The sequence below is a fragment of the Abramis brama genome, assembly GCF_963993115.1.
Source record: "Abramis brama genome assembly, chromosome: 15".
NCBI lineage: Eukaryota > Metazoa > Chordata > Actinopteri > Cypriniformes > Leuciscidae > Abramis > Abramis brama.
Genome location: NC_139977.1, coordinates 12,461,584 through 12,479,084, shown reverse-complemented (window position 1 = coordinate 12,479,084; position 17,501 = coordinate 12,461,584). Strand labels below are relative to the sequence as shown.

The window sequence follows — 17,501 nt, the reverse complement described above, 5'->3', positions numbered from 1 at the left end:
TTATATGAGATGTATTAGTTTGTCCCCAGGGATCTGTATACGGTGTCCAGTACAACTGAAACACCAGGATGAGAGTGAGAGACGGACAGAGAAACCCTGCTGAAAAAAAACTAGCTTAAACCAGACTAAAGTGGTTTGCAGGTCTTAGCTGGTCACCAAGTTATTTCCACTGTTGAGGTCAGTCAGATATAGGGATGCAGAAACAATACAATTCTGGCAGATATTTTTCATGTTATTGATGATATTACAATTATACACTATTGTGTAAATAAATTATATATATATATATCCTCACTGGCCATGGCACCAATGTATCCCCCGGTTCTACTGTGAAAAAAAAAGTTGCTGCCTTAAATTTTTAAGGGCCAGGTGCGGTTCGAGGACCCGGTTACACCTTCTCACGCACCCCCTGCCAACCTGTGGAGATGGGTAAGTGTTGCACCGAACACTCAGATCCCACTTCCCCGGGCCTTCCAAGTTGGGTCCCTGTCATCCACTTCACTGCCCCAACCCGGGTACGTCTGTGGTGCCTCTGGTCCCCCTGGCCCAGTTCATGGAGAGAGCGTGGTGTTCGTATCCTCAACTATCTTGACGACTGGCTGATACCAGCTCAGTCTCGGGAGCAGTTGAGCGAGCACAGGGACTTGCTGCTCCAGTATATCAGTCAGTTGGGTCTTCGGGTCAACTGGGAAAAGAGCAAACTCGCCCCCGTGCAGAGGATCTCTTTTCTCGGTATGGAGCTGACCTCGGTCCACCAGACGGCACGCCTCACAGAGGATCGTGTCCGGTCTGTGCTGAACTGCTTGAATACTGTCAAGAGCAGAACAGTGGTCCCACTGAAACTTTTTCAGAGGCTCCTGGGGCATATGGCATTCGCAGCCACAGTAACGGCGCTCAGATTGCTTCATATGAGAACGCTTCAGCACTGGCTTCACGGCCGAGTCCCGAGATGGGCGTGGCAGAGCGGCAGGCCGGGGTGATTGTCACATGGAGTGTGCTGCTCTGCCAAACCCCCTTCGTTTCTCCGGGCCGGAGTGCCCCTTGAACAAGTGTCCAGGTATGCTGTGGTCCCTCCCACAGATCCCTCCAACGCCGGCTGGGGGACCAAGTACAACGGGCATGCAGTAGCGGGAGTCTGGGCGGGCCCCCAACTGCATTGGCACATCAACTGCCTCGAGTTGCTAGCAGTACACCTTGCTCTGAGACACCTCAAAACGCCACAGCTCAAAGTGTCGGCTTACCCTCCTATGGACTGGATACGTGCGCCATTCTTGCTCCAGTAGAGTTCCTCATTAGCCGAACCCTGTTGAATTCCTCCACACCCCTCGGCAACAGACGTGGCGGAGTGTCCGATGCCAGGCCTAACACTACATTGGTGGAACCTGTGCTAGGCTGGGTCCCATATGTTGTGATCCCTCGACTACGTCGAACGTGACCGAACTGAAACGGAGACATAGTCCCGTCACCACTAGTGCTGGATCACCGCTGACCCCGGGCTCCACTCGGCTCCTCAGCGAAAAACAAGTGGTACGTGCATCCACTTCCGTATTTATACCCGCGCTGCGGGGCGGAGCGCGAGATGCAAATCTCGCACGCCAATGTGCATTGGCTCGTTTGTTCAATACTCGAAGATGACAGGCTCCCTAAGCGTGATCCCAATCAGTACGGTACATCCGACTACGTTTCCGCTCCCTCCTTCAGGGAACGACGGTTACATACATAACGAGACGTTTACCATGGTGGGAGATAAGCTAGACCAGTTTGAACCATGAACCACCTTAACTGGTTTAAGCAGGTTTTTTTAAGCAGAGAAAACTCTTGGAGGAGCATTTAAAGAAGTATCTCAAGTGTATTGCATGTACTTGTATGAGAACAATGTGCCTTCTTTTTTATTCCTTTGTGTTCTGTCTAACTGTTTAACAACAAATAAAAGCTCTGTTTTGTAACTTAATTGTGTTACAAAAAAATCAAAAACAAATCTTGACATGTATTTCTCACATAAAAAGCACAGATTTTCTTGTGTCGTTGTCTGCAAGACCTTACATTCAACTTACGTTCTTGTTGTGGTTGACTGATTTAGCCATTTATGGATTCCGACTGCAGCTGTAGTTTCCAGGTAGTCATTGATTAATGCCCAGCCAGAGACTGGCGGGAGGCATCCGTGGCTTTGCCTGTATTGATTCAATTAGTTCTGAGTTCTTGCTAGTGTTCTATGCAAATAGCCTTTGCTAGTGGCCTCGGCTAACAGAGGCTGATTAGCATCGCCAGCTGTCTGCTGGGTACTTCTAATACTCATGCCAGCTGCCATCTTTGTGTGCCAGTTGCTTAACGTTGGTGATGCCCCAAAAGGTGCCAACTTGAGTTCATTTTCAAGACTAAGGTAACAGTTGCCGTAAGTTTAAAAAGCTGAATGTTACCCGTTTGAAGTTTGAAGATTGATGCTAAAAGGCATGAATTTTTACTACATTTGCTTCTATTTCCAAAAGAATTCTGAATGTGTTTGAGAGAAATTACTGATAGCAGTGGGTGAAATAAATTAAATAATAAATTTGCCATCTGTGTCTCCCTTTGAATGTCACTGGTTGCCACCTACAACTCTTTAACCATGTCTATCGTGGCACTTAACTTCTGTGGACGCACATTTCCCTCTCACTTTCTCACTGGAACGAGTCCGTCGCCCTCTCAAAAGATCCATCTGCGCACCAGATCAGCTATTTTTCTTTTTTATTTCGCCTTTGATTTAGAATCACTTTCAAGTGTGTCCTCTTGTTTGTGTGGGTGTGTGTGATGATTTAACACCAGCGAGGACGTACAAACAAAAAGCAACAGAATAAAATAACCATGAAATTAACCAGAGAGCTGACCTTTGACCTCATGGAAGAAGGCATTGATCGGGTTGGAGAATGAGGTAAGACCAAAGCGCAGTTGCTTTGTCTCATGAACACTGGAGTAATTGTCGACAAATAGTGTTCAATTTGTTAACGAAAAGTATGATGAAAAATGTTCTTTTCATGACTAAAACAAGACGATGACGAGACGACACCAAGGTCATTAAGCGATAACAGAATATTACAGTCTGCTGTACAAACCTCTACTACAAGCTTTCATGATTGCGGTTGCCAAATGTCACAAGCTTAAATCCCCCAATCAGAGCTTTTCTCTTAAAGGTCCCGTTCTTCGTGATCCCATGTTTCAAACTTTAGTTAGTGTGTAATGTTGCTGTTAGAGAATAAATAATATCTGTAAAATTATAAAGCTCAAAGTTCAATGCCAAGCGAGATATTTTATTTAACAGAAGTCGCCTACATCGAACGGCCCGTTTGGACTACATCCCTCTACTTCCTTCTTTAATGACGTCAGTAGAACCGTTTTTTGACTAACCTCCGCCCACAGGAATGCTCCCTCAACTCTACCGAAATTCGTTTATGTACTTGCGCACTTCTTATAACTTACTGTGTTTACTCAGCTCTTACGGTGATTTTCTGAAGTAAAACTGACGCTTCATCTTTTGTGTGATGTACAATAAACTTTATTAAACTCATCAGTATATGTTTGATCATCATTCAGACAGCAGACTTGTAGGCTATTAATAAATAATGGATACATACAAGCAGATGACAAATACGTTATAATAACCGTAATTAAACTACTAAACTATACCTGTTTCATCTCTATACAGCACTCTGACTCTGTAGGCATTATTGTCCGACTCGAAATGAACACCGTTACTGAGAGTTTCTGATATTATCATCATTCCGTGAGATGAAATTGTCCTGACAGACTGAGCGCGAGCTCATGAAGCTCCGCCCCCTGGGTCGTCCAGCAGCAGCTTATTTGCATTTAAAGGGCACACACTAAAACAGCGCGATTTTCTGTGCCCCAAAAAATGACAATTTAAACATGCTGTAAAAACTGATCTGTTGGGTATTTTGAGCTGAAACTTCACATACACACTCTGGGGACATCAGAGACTTATTTTACATCTTGTGAAAAGGGGCATAATACGGGACCTTTAAAAGGATACATTTTCTGCCCGGTGTTTTATTTAATCTTTGCAATCTGGCAAACATGCGCACGTACTCTCACTACACTATCGAAGTGCTGCCGATTATCTGAAAACAATGACAAACAAGTAAACTGGAGTTTCCATTTGAGATAATCTGTTTAAATGAATATGTCTGTGTTCCTTTAAGAGCCGCTTGCACTGTTTACTGTGACTAAATCTGTGATCAAACCTTTTCAGTGATGAAATGTAATAAATCCAAACATGGATCTAGTTGCTGAATAAATGCACTTACGTAACCTCTTAGTGACAATGCAAAGTATTTTATGCTGTTGTTTTAAACACAAATTTAATTTGGAATTATTGGAATTACTATTAGGAATTTCACTGCTCAGTTCTGCCTGTGAAAACATGCCATTGTAGTGCCAAAAAAACTAAATTAGAAAAAAAGACTAAATTAGACCACGACTACATAAAAAATTAATGTGTGGGTGTTTTTATGTAAATTTTTGGCTCTGTGGACTTTGTAAAATACACTCTTAAAATATTGAATTTGTCTAACAGTTGTATACAGTGTATAAACATACATGTCCAACAGTGTACACATTATATGAGAAATCAGTCATTTGTGTCATGTAGATCTACTATGCCAAACTTAACTGAGGCAGTTTTGTGTTTGTTTGTGTATTTACACAGTAATAGTTTCATGTAAACTGCACGGTTTCTCAGTTTGTTTCACTGTTTAAATAGTTTCAATGTGGAGGCCTATAAAGTGCAGCTTGTTTACTTCCTTGATTGTAACAGGTTTTATGAGCATTAGCTGTTATATATTCTCCATGAACAGTAATTAAGCTAACAAAGCCGTACTTCTTAATGGAGCGGGGTTGTGTCTGTGTCTGTGTCTGTGTCTGTGTGTGTGTGTGTGTGTGTGTGTGTGTGTGTGTGTGTGTGTGTGTGTGTGTGTGTGCGTATGTGTGTGTGCGTGCGTTTGTATGTGTTAGTGAGAAAAATCAACAATAATCCTACTTATAGCAAATAATCCATATATATAGCATAAATAATCAAACAAAAATGTATACACATATAAACATGAAAACATGCTCAAATTTTTTATGTATATATATATACCAACCTGTGACCAACCTGTTTTTATATACTTGAAACAAGTCAAAAGTTTCATCTTTCTTGTTTTGAGATGAAACGGCTTACCTGTGTAGATGAATCTTCCTGGTGTGCCTTTGCAAAACTGTTTGGACTTATAGGAGAGCGTGACCTCTACCACCCCAGGGATGTGACGAGGAGGGGTCTGAACTCTGATGGCATGAGGTGTGATGAGCTGTGAGGAAAAAAATCAGAGAGAGGATGTTAGAACCAAGGAGGTCTATGATACCTAGAGAAAGCTATCCATTAGCATTCACGTTCTCCTCAATGGCAGTTGCTCGGCTGCCACAGGAAGTGTGAGAATTGAAATCGGCCATCTTTGCTCATGGGCACTCAGTTATGCAGCCAGGTTGTTTTGAGCCAATCATCAGAGCACAGTCCCAAATCCTTCATTAGTGACTATCCTGACATGTGACTTGAAAGGCAACAGGCATTTGAGAGGAACTGACTCCATAGATCCACTAAAAACCACTAGCTGATAAAGAAAAAAAAAGTCTCTGAAGAGTGAAGTTTGTTGTGAGAAAAGCTCTGGCAGCATTTGTTTGCAGATGCTAGTTGTGTTTTGTGTGTTCATTTGCCCTGGCTGATTAAGTTCTTTGATCCAGTTCTGATCAGTAAACAATCTGACTGTGTGTGTGCCATGTGTGTGTGTTTGTATGTGTGTCTAATCAGTATCAGGCTGTTTATGGTGGGTGGTGAAGGGATGGCGTAGATGAAGGCTGGGAGAGGACAGGTGGAGCTCCTCAGAGACGTAATTAACAGCACACTGTCTTTCAGCATCTCAGTCTATATGCATGTGGTTCATTTGAGCTGTTGTCTAAAACATCTTCCTCTTTGAAAATTTGTCTCTCACAGTCATAAACTCGGTTTCAAACCAGTAAACAAGGGAATTTCCTAGCTTGACAGCATTTATGGCATTAGACGCATTCCGGATGCAAAGGCCTTCCAAACTGAAGCCAGCAAAATTATGCTGACTTCTAAGATATCTAGTGTTATGCAAATGTAAAATAACACTGGATAGTTTTCATTGTAAGATTTAAATACAGATTAATGCTTACAATTAAAGTTACAAAAGTTATTCAGTCAAGAGCAGCGGGTGTCCTTGTCTTTTGTTCTTTGATTTATTAGGCTGCTGTCACTTTAAGAGCTTATGCACGGATCCAATATACTGCTACACACCATGCATTTCTCTCAATTATTTACGTTCCAAAACTGAATATTTTCACCTGAATAATCAGCAAGATGGGCATTTTGACATAATTTTGTATGTTTTTGACTGTATAAGCGTAATAAGCCAAAAAAATAAGTAGAATTTTCATCAGATCAGTGGTGCGCACGTTTTTGGTGTGAGCGTGAAACATGCCGGAATGACTAAAATTATGTGCAATACAAGCACTATTCAACCATAGCGAATGATACGAGTGAGTGAGAGAAAACCGTTGTGTGTCGGAGAGAAGAGAGAGCGAGAATGCGTAGCTGGTATCTGTGTACCGTTTCAGATATTTCAGTATCGATACCGAAATATCGATATTTTTGACAACACTAAAGATACCTAATTTCTCACAAATTCTAGCCAAGACAATCCCAGAATGCACAGTGAAAAAAAATGGCAAAAGGAGTCAAGAGAAATGTTGATGGATACTCGTATGCTATTATGAATTCTATTTAAGGTCTAGGCTATGACAGAAATTGTAAGAGTAGCATGCTAGTGTGCTATTCCGAAATCAACTATTGACTACAAGTGTAATCCATTCGTTACTGACTATCGTTAAAAGTATCACTAAAAATAGATCAAACTAATTAAAAAATATACTAGTTTACCCAGTATTTGTGTGTTTTTATGCCTATTGGAGTATCATGTTAGCTTAGCGACATGCTAATGTCAAACTGTTCTGCAATCAACTGTGAGTAAATAGCCTCTGAGTTGCTGCCTATGTAGAGTCGAAAAGAATGAAAGAAAAAGATCTTCCTTGGACCCTCCCCTGCTCTTATTCTCTTCCTCCCTAGTTAGATGCTATCTGTGGTAATCAGATCCCCACTGGCACTGCAGCTGAAGGGAACTACGTGGCTCTTGATGGGCCCCCCGTGTATGGGGGTCATGGGGTCAGGAGGTAAAGGTCACAAGGTTACGAGGTCCACAGGAACCGCTATAGGGAGATTTCAGCACAGTGTATTTAATCGTTACCAGATGCAGTTCATCATAACCACACACACACATACACAAACATTCATTAGCTTGTTTCTCTGAAAGCTAATAGCACTTAGCATCAACAGATCAAAGAGGTTTGTTGAGTATGCAGTGGGAAAATTGTATCAGGGTTGGTGTTGTGATGAACACTCAGTAGTGCACATGAAGAGTGGCTGTCTGAAGAGAGAAGTACTCTAAAACACTCTAGATCAATGTGTTTGTGTATGTGATTTACCACCACTGATTTGAGCATCTTTAAACCCGTTGAAATTGAGCAGTTAGCCAGTGTTACACAAGCTGCTCAATTTCTTGTACAAAGATGTCAAAACAATTGAGTAGCTATTAAAAGTATTACATTTCTCAATCACTTAAGCACAGTAACTTAATCACCTGCATAATGTCGGCCTAACGTAACGCTAATGTATTCTGATAGGAGAATGGGTGAAAGGTGATGGCTTTAAATAAGCTATTTAAATAACAACACAGGAGGGCTTTTGTTAAGCTAAACTAAATCTAGTCTATTTGAACTTTGACTAATCAATTGAGAAAACTCAAAATTCAACTCAAAAGAGAAAATAGACATTCCAAGTAATAATAATTATTATTAGATTTATTATATTTATTAGATAAAAAAAATTGCTAATTTACAAGCTTAATATTATCTCACAATTATTAATTTGTGTCTAATAATTATTACTTGGTATGTCTATTTTGTCTTTTTGCATCACTATTATCACTTTTTATGTGATAATTTTAGATTGTTATTTCCATCAAGAGGTGCTTCAATTTGTGGTCAAGATCTTGTATTGACAATGCAAGAGTCCAGCACTCTGTAAAGTCTCCTCCAGCACATCCCAAAGATTTTCAATGAATTTAAGGTCTGGACTCAGAGATACCTATTCATGTGTGAAAATGATCCTTCATGCTCCTCCCAACCATTATTTCACAATTTGAACCTTGATGAATCTTGACATTGTTTTTGGCCAGGAAGTGAATATTTGAGCCCCAAAACTAACCCCAACCTTAATCAATTCTTAAGTTATAATATATATTAATCAATGCCATTAATAAAATAAAATAAAATCAACATAGTCATTTTTTATGAATGTAAGCCATTTCACTTGGATCACAACAAGGATTTCTGTTTAATGCCGACTTGTCAATGTTCCTGTACGTCAATAAGTATGTTTCAGTATCAATGCAAACATTCAAAAATGACTAGAACCACGCTTTTTGAACAAACACCTATTATTATAATGAAATTGTAGCAACAATCAGTGAGAAAATCCAAAGTTCTGCTGGACAGAATGACTTGTAAGCTTACCTCACTCCAGACCAACATGGTGCCGAAGATGACCTGCAGTCCATCAAAGAAGTTGTCTCCAATGATGATGACAGTGGCACCTCCTGTTGTCCAGCCTTCACTGGGACTGATGGCTTTGATACAAGGTGCAGCTGCGTCCAGAAACACCACAGGACCAATTTGGAGGAAGGAGAAAAAAAAGAAAAAAAAAACTTTGAGCATTTGTGCTTAGTAGTGTACTGTAGTGACCCAGCACTAGCATTACTTGTCCATGATTAGAAGTTTTATTGAGAACTTCTTCCCATTCAAGATCAACATCAGTGTGGTGGATGCAGATTTCAGGGTTGAAGGTGTCACTTGAATGTAGTTTATTTCCTGGGCTCTGAGGGAAGTCTCGACACCTCTCAGTCTCTTATTTCAAGGCCAGTGCAGGAAACCAAAAACACACAAATGTCACAGAGAAAACTCACACAGCTGGATCCAACTAAGAGTCCCATACCACACGCTCTGGAAAAGTGTCGGTGGTTTTCACAGCTCTCATAGCACACATTAGGCATAAAAACAAAGGATCACTTACATGGAATTTCCATCCAACACTACTCCTGAGCTGCATAGCCATACTTTGAGGGCATAGCAAGGAAATGCTTCAGTTGTAGCAGAACAGCGAGTCAATGCCTCAAATTATGGGCCAGACTGCCAAAAGATTTACTCTTTTAGCTAGAAGGATGCAATGTCCAATACATACTACAATTCATTTGTTACTAGGCCATATTTCATGGTTGATGATAGAGTCATGTTAAATATTTATGCAGCGATTTAGCACAGTTTTCTGAGAATGGTTTTTGGGTTTCTTAAACTATTTATGTTGCACTTTCTATGTCCCAGGGGTTGATTTAAAAAAAATGTAAAACAGATTTGTACTTTTTATCATGCCTTTATGTTTTTTTGCTGCTGTTGTTGTTGTTATTTTGGCTACTTAATGCCTTTTTATGTATATATTTCATTGTTTTACTCTTGTCCCAGATCCAGACTTTCAATCTTTATCTTTAAGTATAAAATTCAGTCAGAAACATTTTATATATTGTGATATTCTAAACAAAGAGTTAAATAAGCATTAGCATGTATTGTGTGAAATAAATAATTTTGATCAATTGTTTTGATAATTTCCAATCAATCACATCCTGATAGCAATCACTAAGTTAAGTGGTCTAAATGTATTTATATGATTATATATCTTCTGTGGAAGGCGTAAGACCATAAAATGTCCTACCTGCCTGTCCTATGTATTTCCATACCTCCGCGCACCTGCTCGCGCAAACATCACACATCAGTGCGTTTCATGCTATGTAGAGTTAGACAGAAGTCAGTCACTGAGCGCTGAAACAGCAGACACTTTCTACAGTTCCTCCTGAACCAAAACAACACGCTTATGCTGCGTTCACGCCATAACTACTGTCATTTGGAAGAGATGGAAACTTGGAGCGGTTCGTGACTCGAATTTATGCGTTTCAATGACAACACTATCAACGCCGAAATGAATCAGGTGGTACAGGTCAGTGCTCTTTAAGTTGTTTTTGTTCATTATTATTGTAACGTTATGTGCTTTGAGACATGAGGTAGTTTAACGCCATCTCTCGTCTCGTGATGCTTTGCAAACTCTGTGTGCGTTCATGTGTTTTGAAGAAGGCGTGGCTTTGGAGACGCTCTGAAGGGAGGGTGGGATCTCATGCTTTCAAAGCTAACTTGCTATTGCTAGCCACTCTGAAAATTGCCTACCCTACCTTTAATGATATTTCACAAAAAAAGGACAAAAATAACAATTCTCCTGTGTTGCATTGTTAGAGGATAAATGAAATAAAATAGTGAGAGTGTGAAAAATGTGTGTTAAGAAACTTTATTTTCCAAGTCCACATGGCCAAAAGTGCCCACAGAAACGATTTTTCGTAAAATTGAACACTAGTGAGACAAGTGAGAATGTCAGAAGATCTTGAAAAAGATTCCAAATTGTTATTTGGTTAAAAAGACAACTTAACAAAATGGCCAAATCGTCACGAATATCAATTGCTCTAGTGTCCTAAGAGTAGAATTTAACATTAATGCGTGTTTGTACGTTCTTCGTGTAGATAAGGTGACCTTAGGCCTCCTGCAGTAGGAGACACGTGTTTTTGTCACCGGGCGTCGAGGTACAGCAGCTCGTTTAGCGTGTTCTGTTTGTTGCTCTCCGCGGCGGCCGTGGATCAGGGGCTGAGTGAGAAAGGGACCACCACGGAGAAAGGTCAGTTTGCTTATTAGAGCTGTCTGCTCCCCTCCGAGACGCGGAGTCTCGTGCTAGCAGGGGGCAAAGAAAGCAATTTAGCCAGCCGCCGTTTACCTGCATTTAGCTCCCAAATGCCAAAGCGTCACTCACAGTAATGAGATATAAAGAGAGGACGAGTTGTGATGGGCCAGCACGACTGTTAGATCCACACGCTGTGAGATGCAAGTGGGGTAAGATATATTGTATCCTTGCTAGGCTAAGCTCAGCTGTCTCGCTAAGGGCTGCTGATGACGCATGGAAAACTGGTGGAATCATTAAAAGACGAGTTACAGTGAATATAACCAGTCAAGTGGCATTAGAAACATGTCAAACATGTTGCCCAATAATAGTATTCATGAGGTCCAACAAAACAAGCACAAACAGTGTTTCATGTCTACCTTAAAAACGGTAAAAATGTAGGTACTGTAACACTTTAATTTGATAGTTCCCCAACAGACATTCTACTGACTAAGTAACTTTGCAACTACGTCAACTTATTCTACTAATCCGAACCTTAACCTAACAGTCTACTAATACTCTAATGACTGGTAGTTGACATGTAGTTGCAAAGTTACATAGTTAGTAGAATGTCTAAAGTGAACCATCGAAATAGTGTAACGAAAATAAATTTAATTAATCATTTAATAAGTTACCTTTTTATGCACTTTTTTTTACAGGCAAATCTGTAGAATTCTTATAATTATTACTCAGATTAACCTAAATATTAATAAAATATACGTGGAACTTATTCGTAAAATTTAAGAGTGCTCGAATTCTTGGAAATATGTCCATAAATTTCCATTTATTTAGCAGTTTCCATGATATTTCATGGAAATTATCATGGATATCATTACTATAATTAGCTATAATAATATCAATAGTGTTTTTAAAATGAGCTATTATTATTATGTGCCAAGCACCATGTAAATACTGTATATCTGTTAAAGTAATAAACATCAGTAATTTGGAAAATAATTCATTGATTAATGTTCTTTTGAATCTTTAAAAAAAAACAACATCTGGACTCTCTAATACAAAGGACATTTTTGAAAAATCAATCATTTGTTTATTAAATTCCAAAAAGCTATCATATTTAAAAGTTCAAATGCCAAAAGCTTAATCTGTGGCCAATATTTATATTTTTTTCCGTTTTGTAATTTGAAAAACATCCCTAAATCCTAATCACAAGCAGCTTTAGATTACTGAAAAGAACAACTACTCGTGTTCTGTAAACACATGTTAATCTTCTCTTTTTACATGTCATGATTATGTCAGATGCTAAAAAGGAAAAAAAAATCCAGACCTGGAGGGTGAAATGAGACACATGCACACACACTTTGGCGTTTGGTGGGGTGGTAAAGTAGGGAAGATGAGGTGCAATCTGTGGCGGTAATCTTGGCGTGAGTGGAGGTTTTTGGCGGAGGCTGAAATGGTAGCTGGATTAAGCAGATGGAGACGCATGAATCCATCTGATAGGATTAAACTTTCTGTGGCTTTCTCTAAGCCATCTGCTCACCATGCTGCTCCGACACATACACACACACACACATTTAATTTGCAATGTAAAAAGTCTCGCACACAAAACACAAAAGCAAAAGACAGAGGTACGAACACAGGGCGACACACATTTGAGTAATTACACTTTGATAGACACAATACAGCACCAAAACACAAAAAAGTTACAATTAAGCAGATAAATATTAGGCAATTTCTGTTATGCAGTACATGTCCATTCATGTCTTAATATGCTGGATGAAATACTCAACTCACAATTTTACATTGTAAAATTACAATAAAACATTTAAGAGAATTGGGGGGGGGGGGTTTCAAGATCATTTCAAGAAAGTGTTTGTTATCATAATTGGTAATCAGTGTAAGGGTTTGTCCTGTTGTCAAATACACTTTCAATCCTGTTAGTCTTAATTAAGCAAAAGCCATTTAAATAAGTAAAGTTGGTTCTTTAAGACATTTTCCTCCAGGAAGTGACTTTTTGGAGGGGGGGGCTGGGGGGGCTGTTTTCTTATATCACTATAAGAATTCTGGGCTGTTCTGTGGTAAAACATCCCATGCTGTTTGATAAAACTACAAAAAATAAGTACTCAATTATTTATAAAAATGTAAAAAAAATGGTAAAAGTTGATTCAAGGTGACGCCGCCATGTGACGATATTTATTTCACAGGCACTGCATACCAGGAATGATCTTATTAACAATCTGAATGATTAATATTAATAATATTATTCATATTCATTACAGCAATAATAATAAACAATAGTTCCAGTAGCTCAACTGGTGGAGCTTGGCTTTAGAAAGGTGGTGTGTTTGATTTGTCCATCAAGTCAATACATTTAAAAGTAAATACAGCTAAATAAAATAAAATAAATCCAATTAGATGAAAAACTAAAAACTAAAAATCTGTATGGACAAACACAGACACAAAACAGTGAATATAAAATCACTGCCCACATAAGGTGTGTAGCACACACATACACATTAGTGCAGACCATGGACAGATTGCATCCCCTTTCCGTGTCCCTAGGGTTTGTGCTTGGTGCTCTGGGACAGAGAGACTGTCTTCCGCTGGGATGCATTCAGCTGAGCCATTTTTCCTGCTTTCCCTTTCTTATAAACTCATTTAATGCGGTAGGCTGGAGTATTTGGGGTCACACACCAACCTACAGCTCCAGGAGATAAATACATCCAGCCAGTTGTTGTCGAAGTTGCCCCCATTGAGTTCATTCTCACTGCTGTTGTTTTAATGAAACATTCCAGGGCCCATTAGAATCTCAACCATGATAACCACAATTAATATCATCCCTTCTCTCGTAATTTACTGTGCACCACCTTTATAAACCATATACCACTAAATCTAATAGAAGCTACACGCAGTAGAGAAAAAAAAAAATTGCCGCACAATTGGCTGTGAGATTCGCCAAACAAAACCTTAACAAGCACCACTAATTAAAGTTGTCCAGAGCATATCCATCTGAAATGCAATAAACTGAAACCCTAACCAAAATAATAATAATAATAAAAAAAACAGAGGCCTACTGTCAGTACAATCTGTAAATCTGTACTTTCTGTCTTTCATCCAAATGCAAACAGACCTCCTGATAGCGCTTGATGCCGCCAGCACGCGGCCACAGACCCCAAGAGACCATCACAGCTTATCACACCATATTCATCCACGACCGTAAATCACCACATCATATGTTCTGTTCTTCCATCCAGATCCAACAAATTTCCCTGGACATCTAAATCCTTGACAGGCTAAATGGGACACTGATTGGATTGGTCGGGCGTCTAGATAAATACTTCAAGCATCTTTGTAAAGCACGTCAACGTGGGCTCGGACTTGCACAGATGGGAATGCTGACGCTAATGCTAAAGCTAAACTCCACCAAGAGACTCTACAGCCATATGATAAAACAAACAGATAATCCAAGACAAACACCCTTTTGAGGGAAAGACTTGCTTCCTGCTTTTTAAGAGCCATGAAATGGCTTTTTACTTTCAAGAGAATGAGTAAGAAATTACATTTCTGAGACAATTTTCAACATACATTATTTAAGCAAACTGTTAGTCATCAGTAATTGATTGTGATGGATGTGGTGTCAAAAGTGGGATTTTCCGCTGCATTATGTCAGCAGGATATCAAGGGGAATGTATACTGACAATGAATGTGCAGTGTGCCTTAAAAGCATACGTTTTTCAATAACAACTGAATTTGCCACATCTGCCAACAGGAAGTAGCCAAGGACAAAATAAACTTCGGAGTGATGAACCAAACACAGAGGAGACCAATGATCATCAGAAATGCTTTCATTTGTATTTTGCAGCCATTTGTATTGGTATCCGAAACCATTATGGACAATTTCGAGAGCACTTATTCTGTCACATAACACAATAATGAGTGTACCGCAGATAAACACTCAACAGCAGTGTCCAAATTCTCTCACTCGTTTTCATTCACTCATTTAGTGGACTATTTTAGTGGAGTAATGTAGGGAACAGTGAATGAGAGGGCGATTTCAGATGCAAACAATGTAATGTGTGCGTGTGCTAAAGCTAAACTTCAATAGTCTCTTAGCTTAAAGTAATTTGTAAAAAAATCCTCTATAAAAGACGGTGAAAAGATGAAGAAATGCTGATTATAAATGAATAAATACTGAAAAGTGATGAAATTCTTTAAGATCAGGTATTTACCTTATATGCATGTGTTTGTATTTTTATACTTACAGGGGAATGATGCTGTTACCGTAGCTTAGCAACAAACATTATTGGAATCAAGTCTATTGGAGTCGAGTCTATACACATAAGAAACGGTTAACGTTTGTTCATATGTACCATGGTAATACATACTTAGAAGTACATTGGAGTATCATAGAATATGCTAATCATTTAGTACTATGGTGTTACCATGGTTCTGCCCCATACTTAAAAATCTGTGCATTTAGATTTAATGTATCTGGCTTTATGCATAAATCTTATCCTCTGTATTCAATTAAACACCACCATAGTCATTTCTGCAGATGGAGGGATGGGTTAAAGGAATGAGGGAGGGCACAGGTTAGCTCTTTAATTAATCTCTGCTTCATCTTTTACTCTCTCCGCACCACTGGAGAAGTGACTTAAAAGGCCAAAGCTCACAGACGACTCCGACAGCGAAGCGTTATCTCTCACCAACTCATTCACACATACTGGATGGAGTTTTGTATCAACCCACTATTAATAAAATGTAGTCTTGTGTGTGTGGCTTGCAGAGACTTACTGCATATTTCAACACAGTATAATAAAGTCTGAATGTACATGATCTGTCAGGGTCCCTGTTCACACACAAGCCAACCTCATCTTACTCTCTCTGACACTATTTCTTAATTTTTTCCTGTTGCAAACCAATTGGGATGGAACAAAGAGGCAGAAAGGCAGAAAAACTTTCCGAATGAACTAATTCATTTAAATAAATAAGAATATACGGTTACACTTTTAAGGTGTCCGTGTTACAGTGTAATTGTAAAAGTACTGTGTAGTAATAATTAACTACATGTACTTACTATAGGGTTAGGATTGGGGTTTGGTTTAGGGTTAGTTGCATGTAATTATGCATAATTTATAGTTATTACTGCAGTATCTAATGTAATGTAACGTGTAACGGGGATCTGGAATCTGCTATACTGTCGATGTTAAATCCGCAGTAACTCACCGTGCTCTAGATACGATTGCGTTCCCTCTGACGGGTCCAGTCGCCGAGCTCTTCTGCCATGTTTGGAGTTATTGTGCACAAACATGTTGTCTGAAACAGCCAGAACGTGTCCTTCTACGCTCACTGTTGTTGACACAACCACCTGTAAAGAAAGGGCACAGGGCTTAAATGCACTAAAAAAAAGCTTAGTTGTAAATACTAGAGTATGTTTTACAAGAAAATACTATTTCAGTCGTTCATTTCAAATCTGTAACTTGCTGTTTCTTTGTAATTAGTGGTGCTTGCCTATTGTTATTCATCATACTTATACTTCTTCTAGACAAAACTTTGGCACGCTACTCGTCCCGCATCATTTGTCATAGACTCATGAATGAGGTGTCAAATCAACCAGCTCATTGAGCAGAGGTTTGCTTTATCTTTTCTAAGCGATCGGACTAATGATGTTCACACAGGGGACAAAAAAGTGGGCCAAGAAATCTCACAGACTTTGATGGAATGTTTGTAAATTTGAATCTCAACTGCTACTTTCACACACAAACGCAGGGCCTAAAGGCCCGTTCACAACAAGAACGACATCTATAAAGAAAACTATATTAGCATCCACACCAGCGGATGATATCGCTCTGTTTATTCTAAGTGTGTGCTTGTCTGCCACTTTAAATGCTGGAGCTCGTTACAGCAGGATGGATTCTGATTGGCTGTCAATGTGTTTTTTTTTATCAGCTGGATAAAATCGTTATGAAAGTGATTCCAACGATATCATTTCTCTGTGCCGTTATCATTATAGCTGTGGTGTAAACTCTGCTATTCTTTAATATTGAGAACGATTTTTAACGGATTTTTAGTTATCTTTATAGTTATCGTCCTTGGTGTGAACCAATTCTCTCTCACTCATTTGACTTATCAAGCAGCCAATAAGTAATGACCTAAAATCTTTTTAGCCACACCCTAGCAACCAGTTACAGCACCCTAGAAACCATCCCCCATAGACGTCCATTGAAAAATAGATGAGAGGGATATAAATGAATCAGAACATCATAGAGACTTGTGAGTTTGGCTCTTTTGATTTGGGCAGACATGCAGTCTATTAGTTTAACCCTAATTAGTTTATTCCTAGCAACCGTGTTACATCACAAATAAGCAATATTTCAGCACCAGAACATTATACAGACTTATGGTTCGTATATAATTTCTGCATGCGTATGAAAGTATGTAAGTATGTCATTTCTGCACCACTAGCGGCATCAACCGAAACTGAAGCGCCGTCTCGATTAAAGCACTCGTAGTCTCTAATAATTTCTATGCTGTACACTAATTAACACCGCATACAAACACACCTCTCTGCCTA

General features: G+C 39.3%; 1 protein-coding gene across 4 annotated transcripts in view; it reads right to left on the bottom strand.

The window, feature by feature from the left end:
- Window positions 1-17,501, bottom strand: part of ebf1b (EBF transcription factor 1b) — a 124,728-nt gene that overhangs the window by 25,534 nt on the left and 81,693 nt on the right. For all 4 annotated transcript variants that reach the window (XM_084138017.1, XM_084138018.1, XM_084138019.1 and 1 more), the window contains exons 8-10: window positions 16,154-16,295; window positions 8,677-8,807; window positions 5,213-5,339 (exon numbers count right to left, since the gene is read on the bottom strand). In XM_084138017.1, the coding sequence (XP_083994143.1) occupies window positions 5,213-5,339; window positions 8,677-8,807; window positions 16,154-16,295 (400 nt within the window). The remainder of the gene's footprint in view (window positions 1-5,212; window positions 5,340-8,676; window positions 8,808-16,153; window positions 16,296-17,501) is intronic.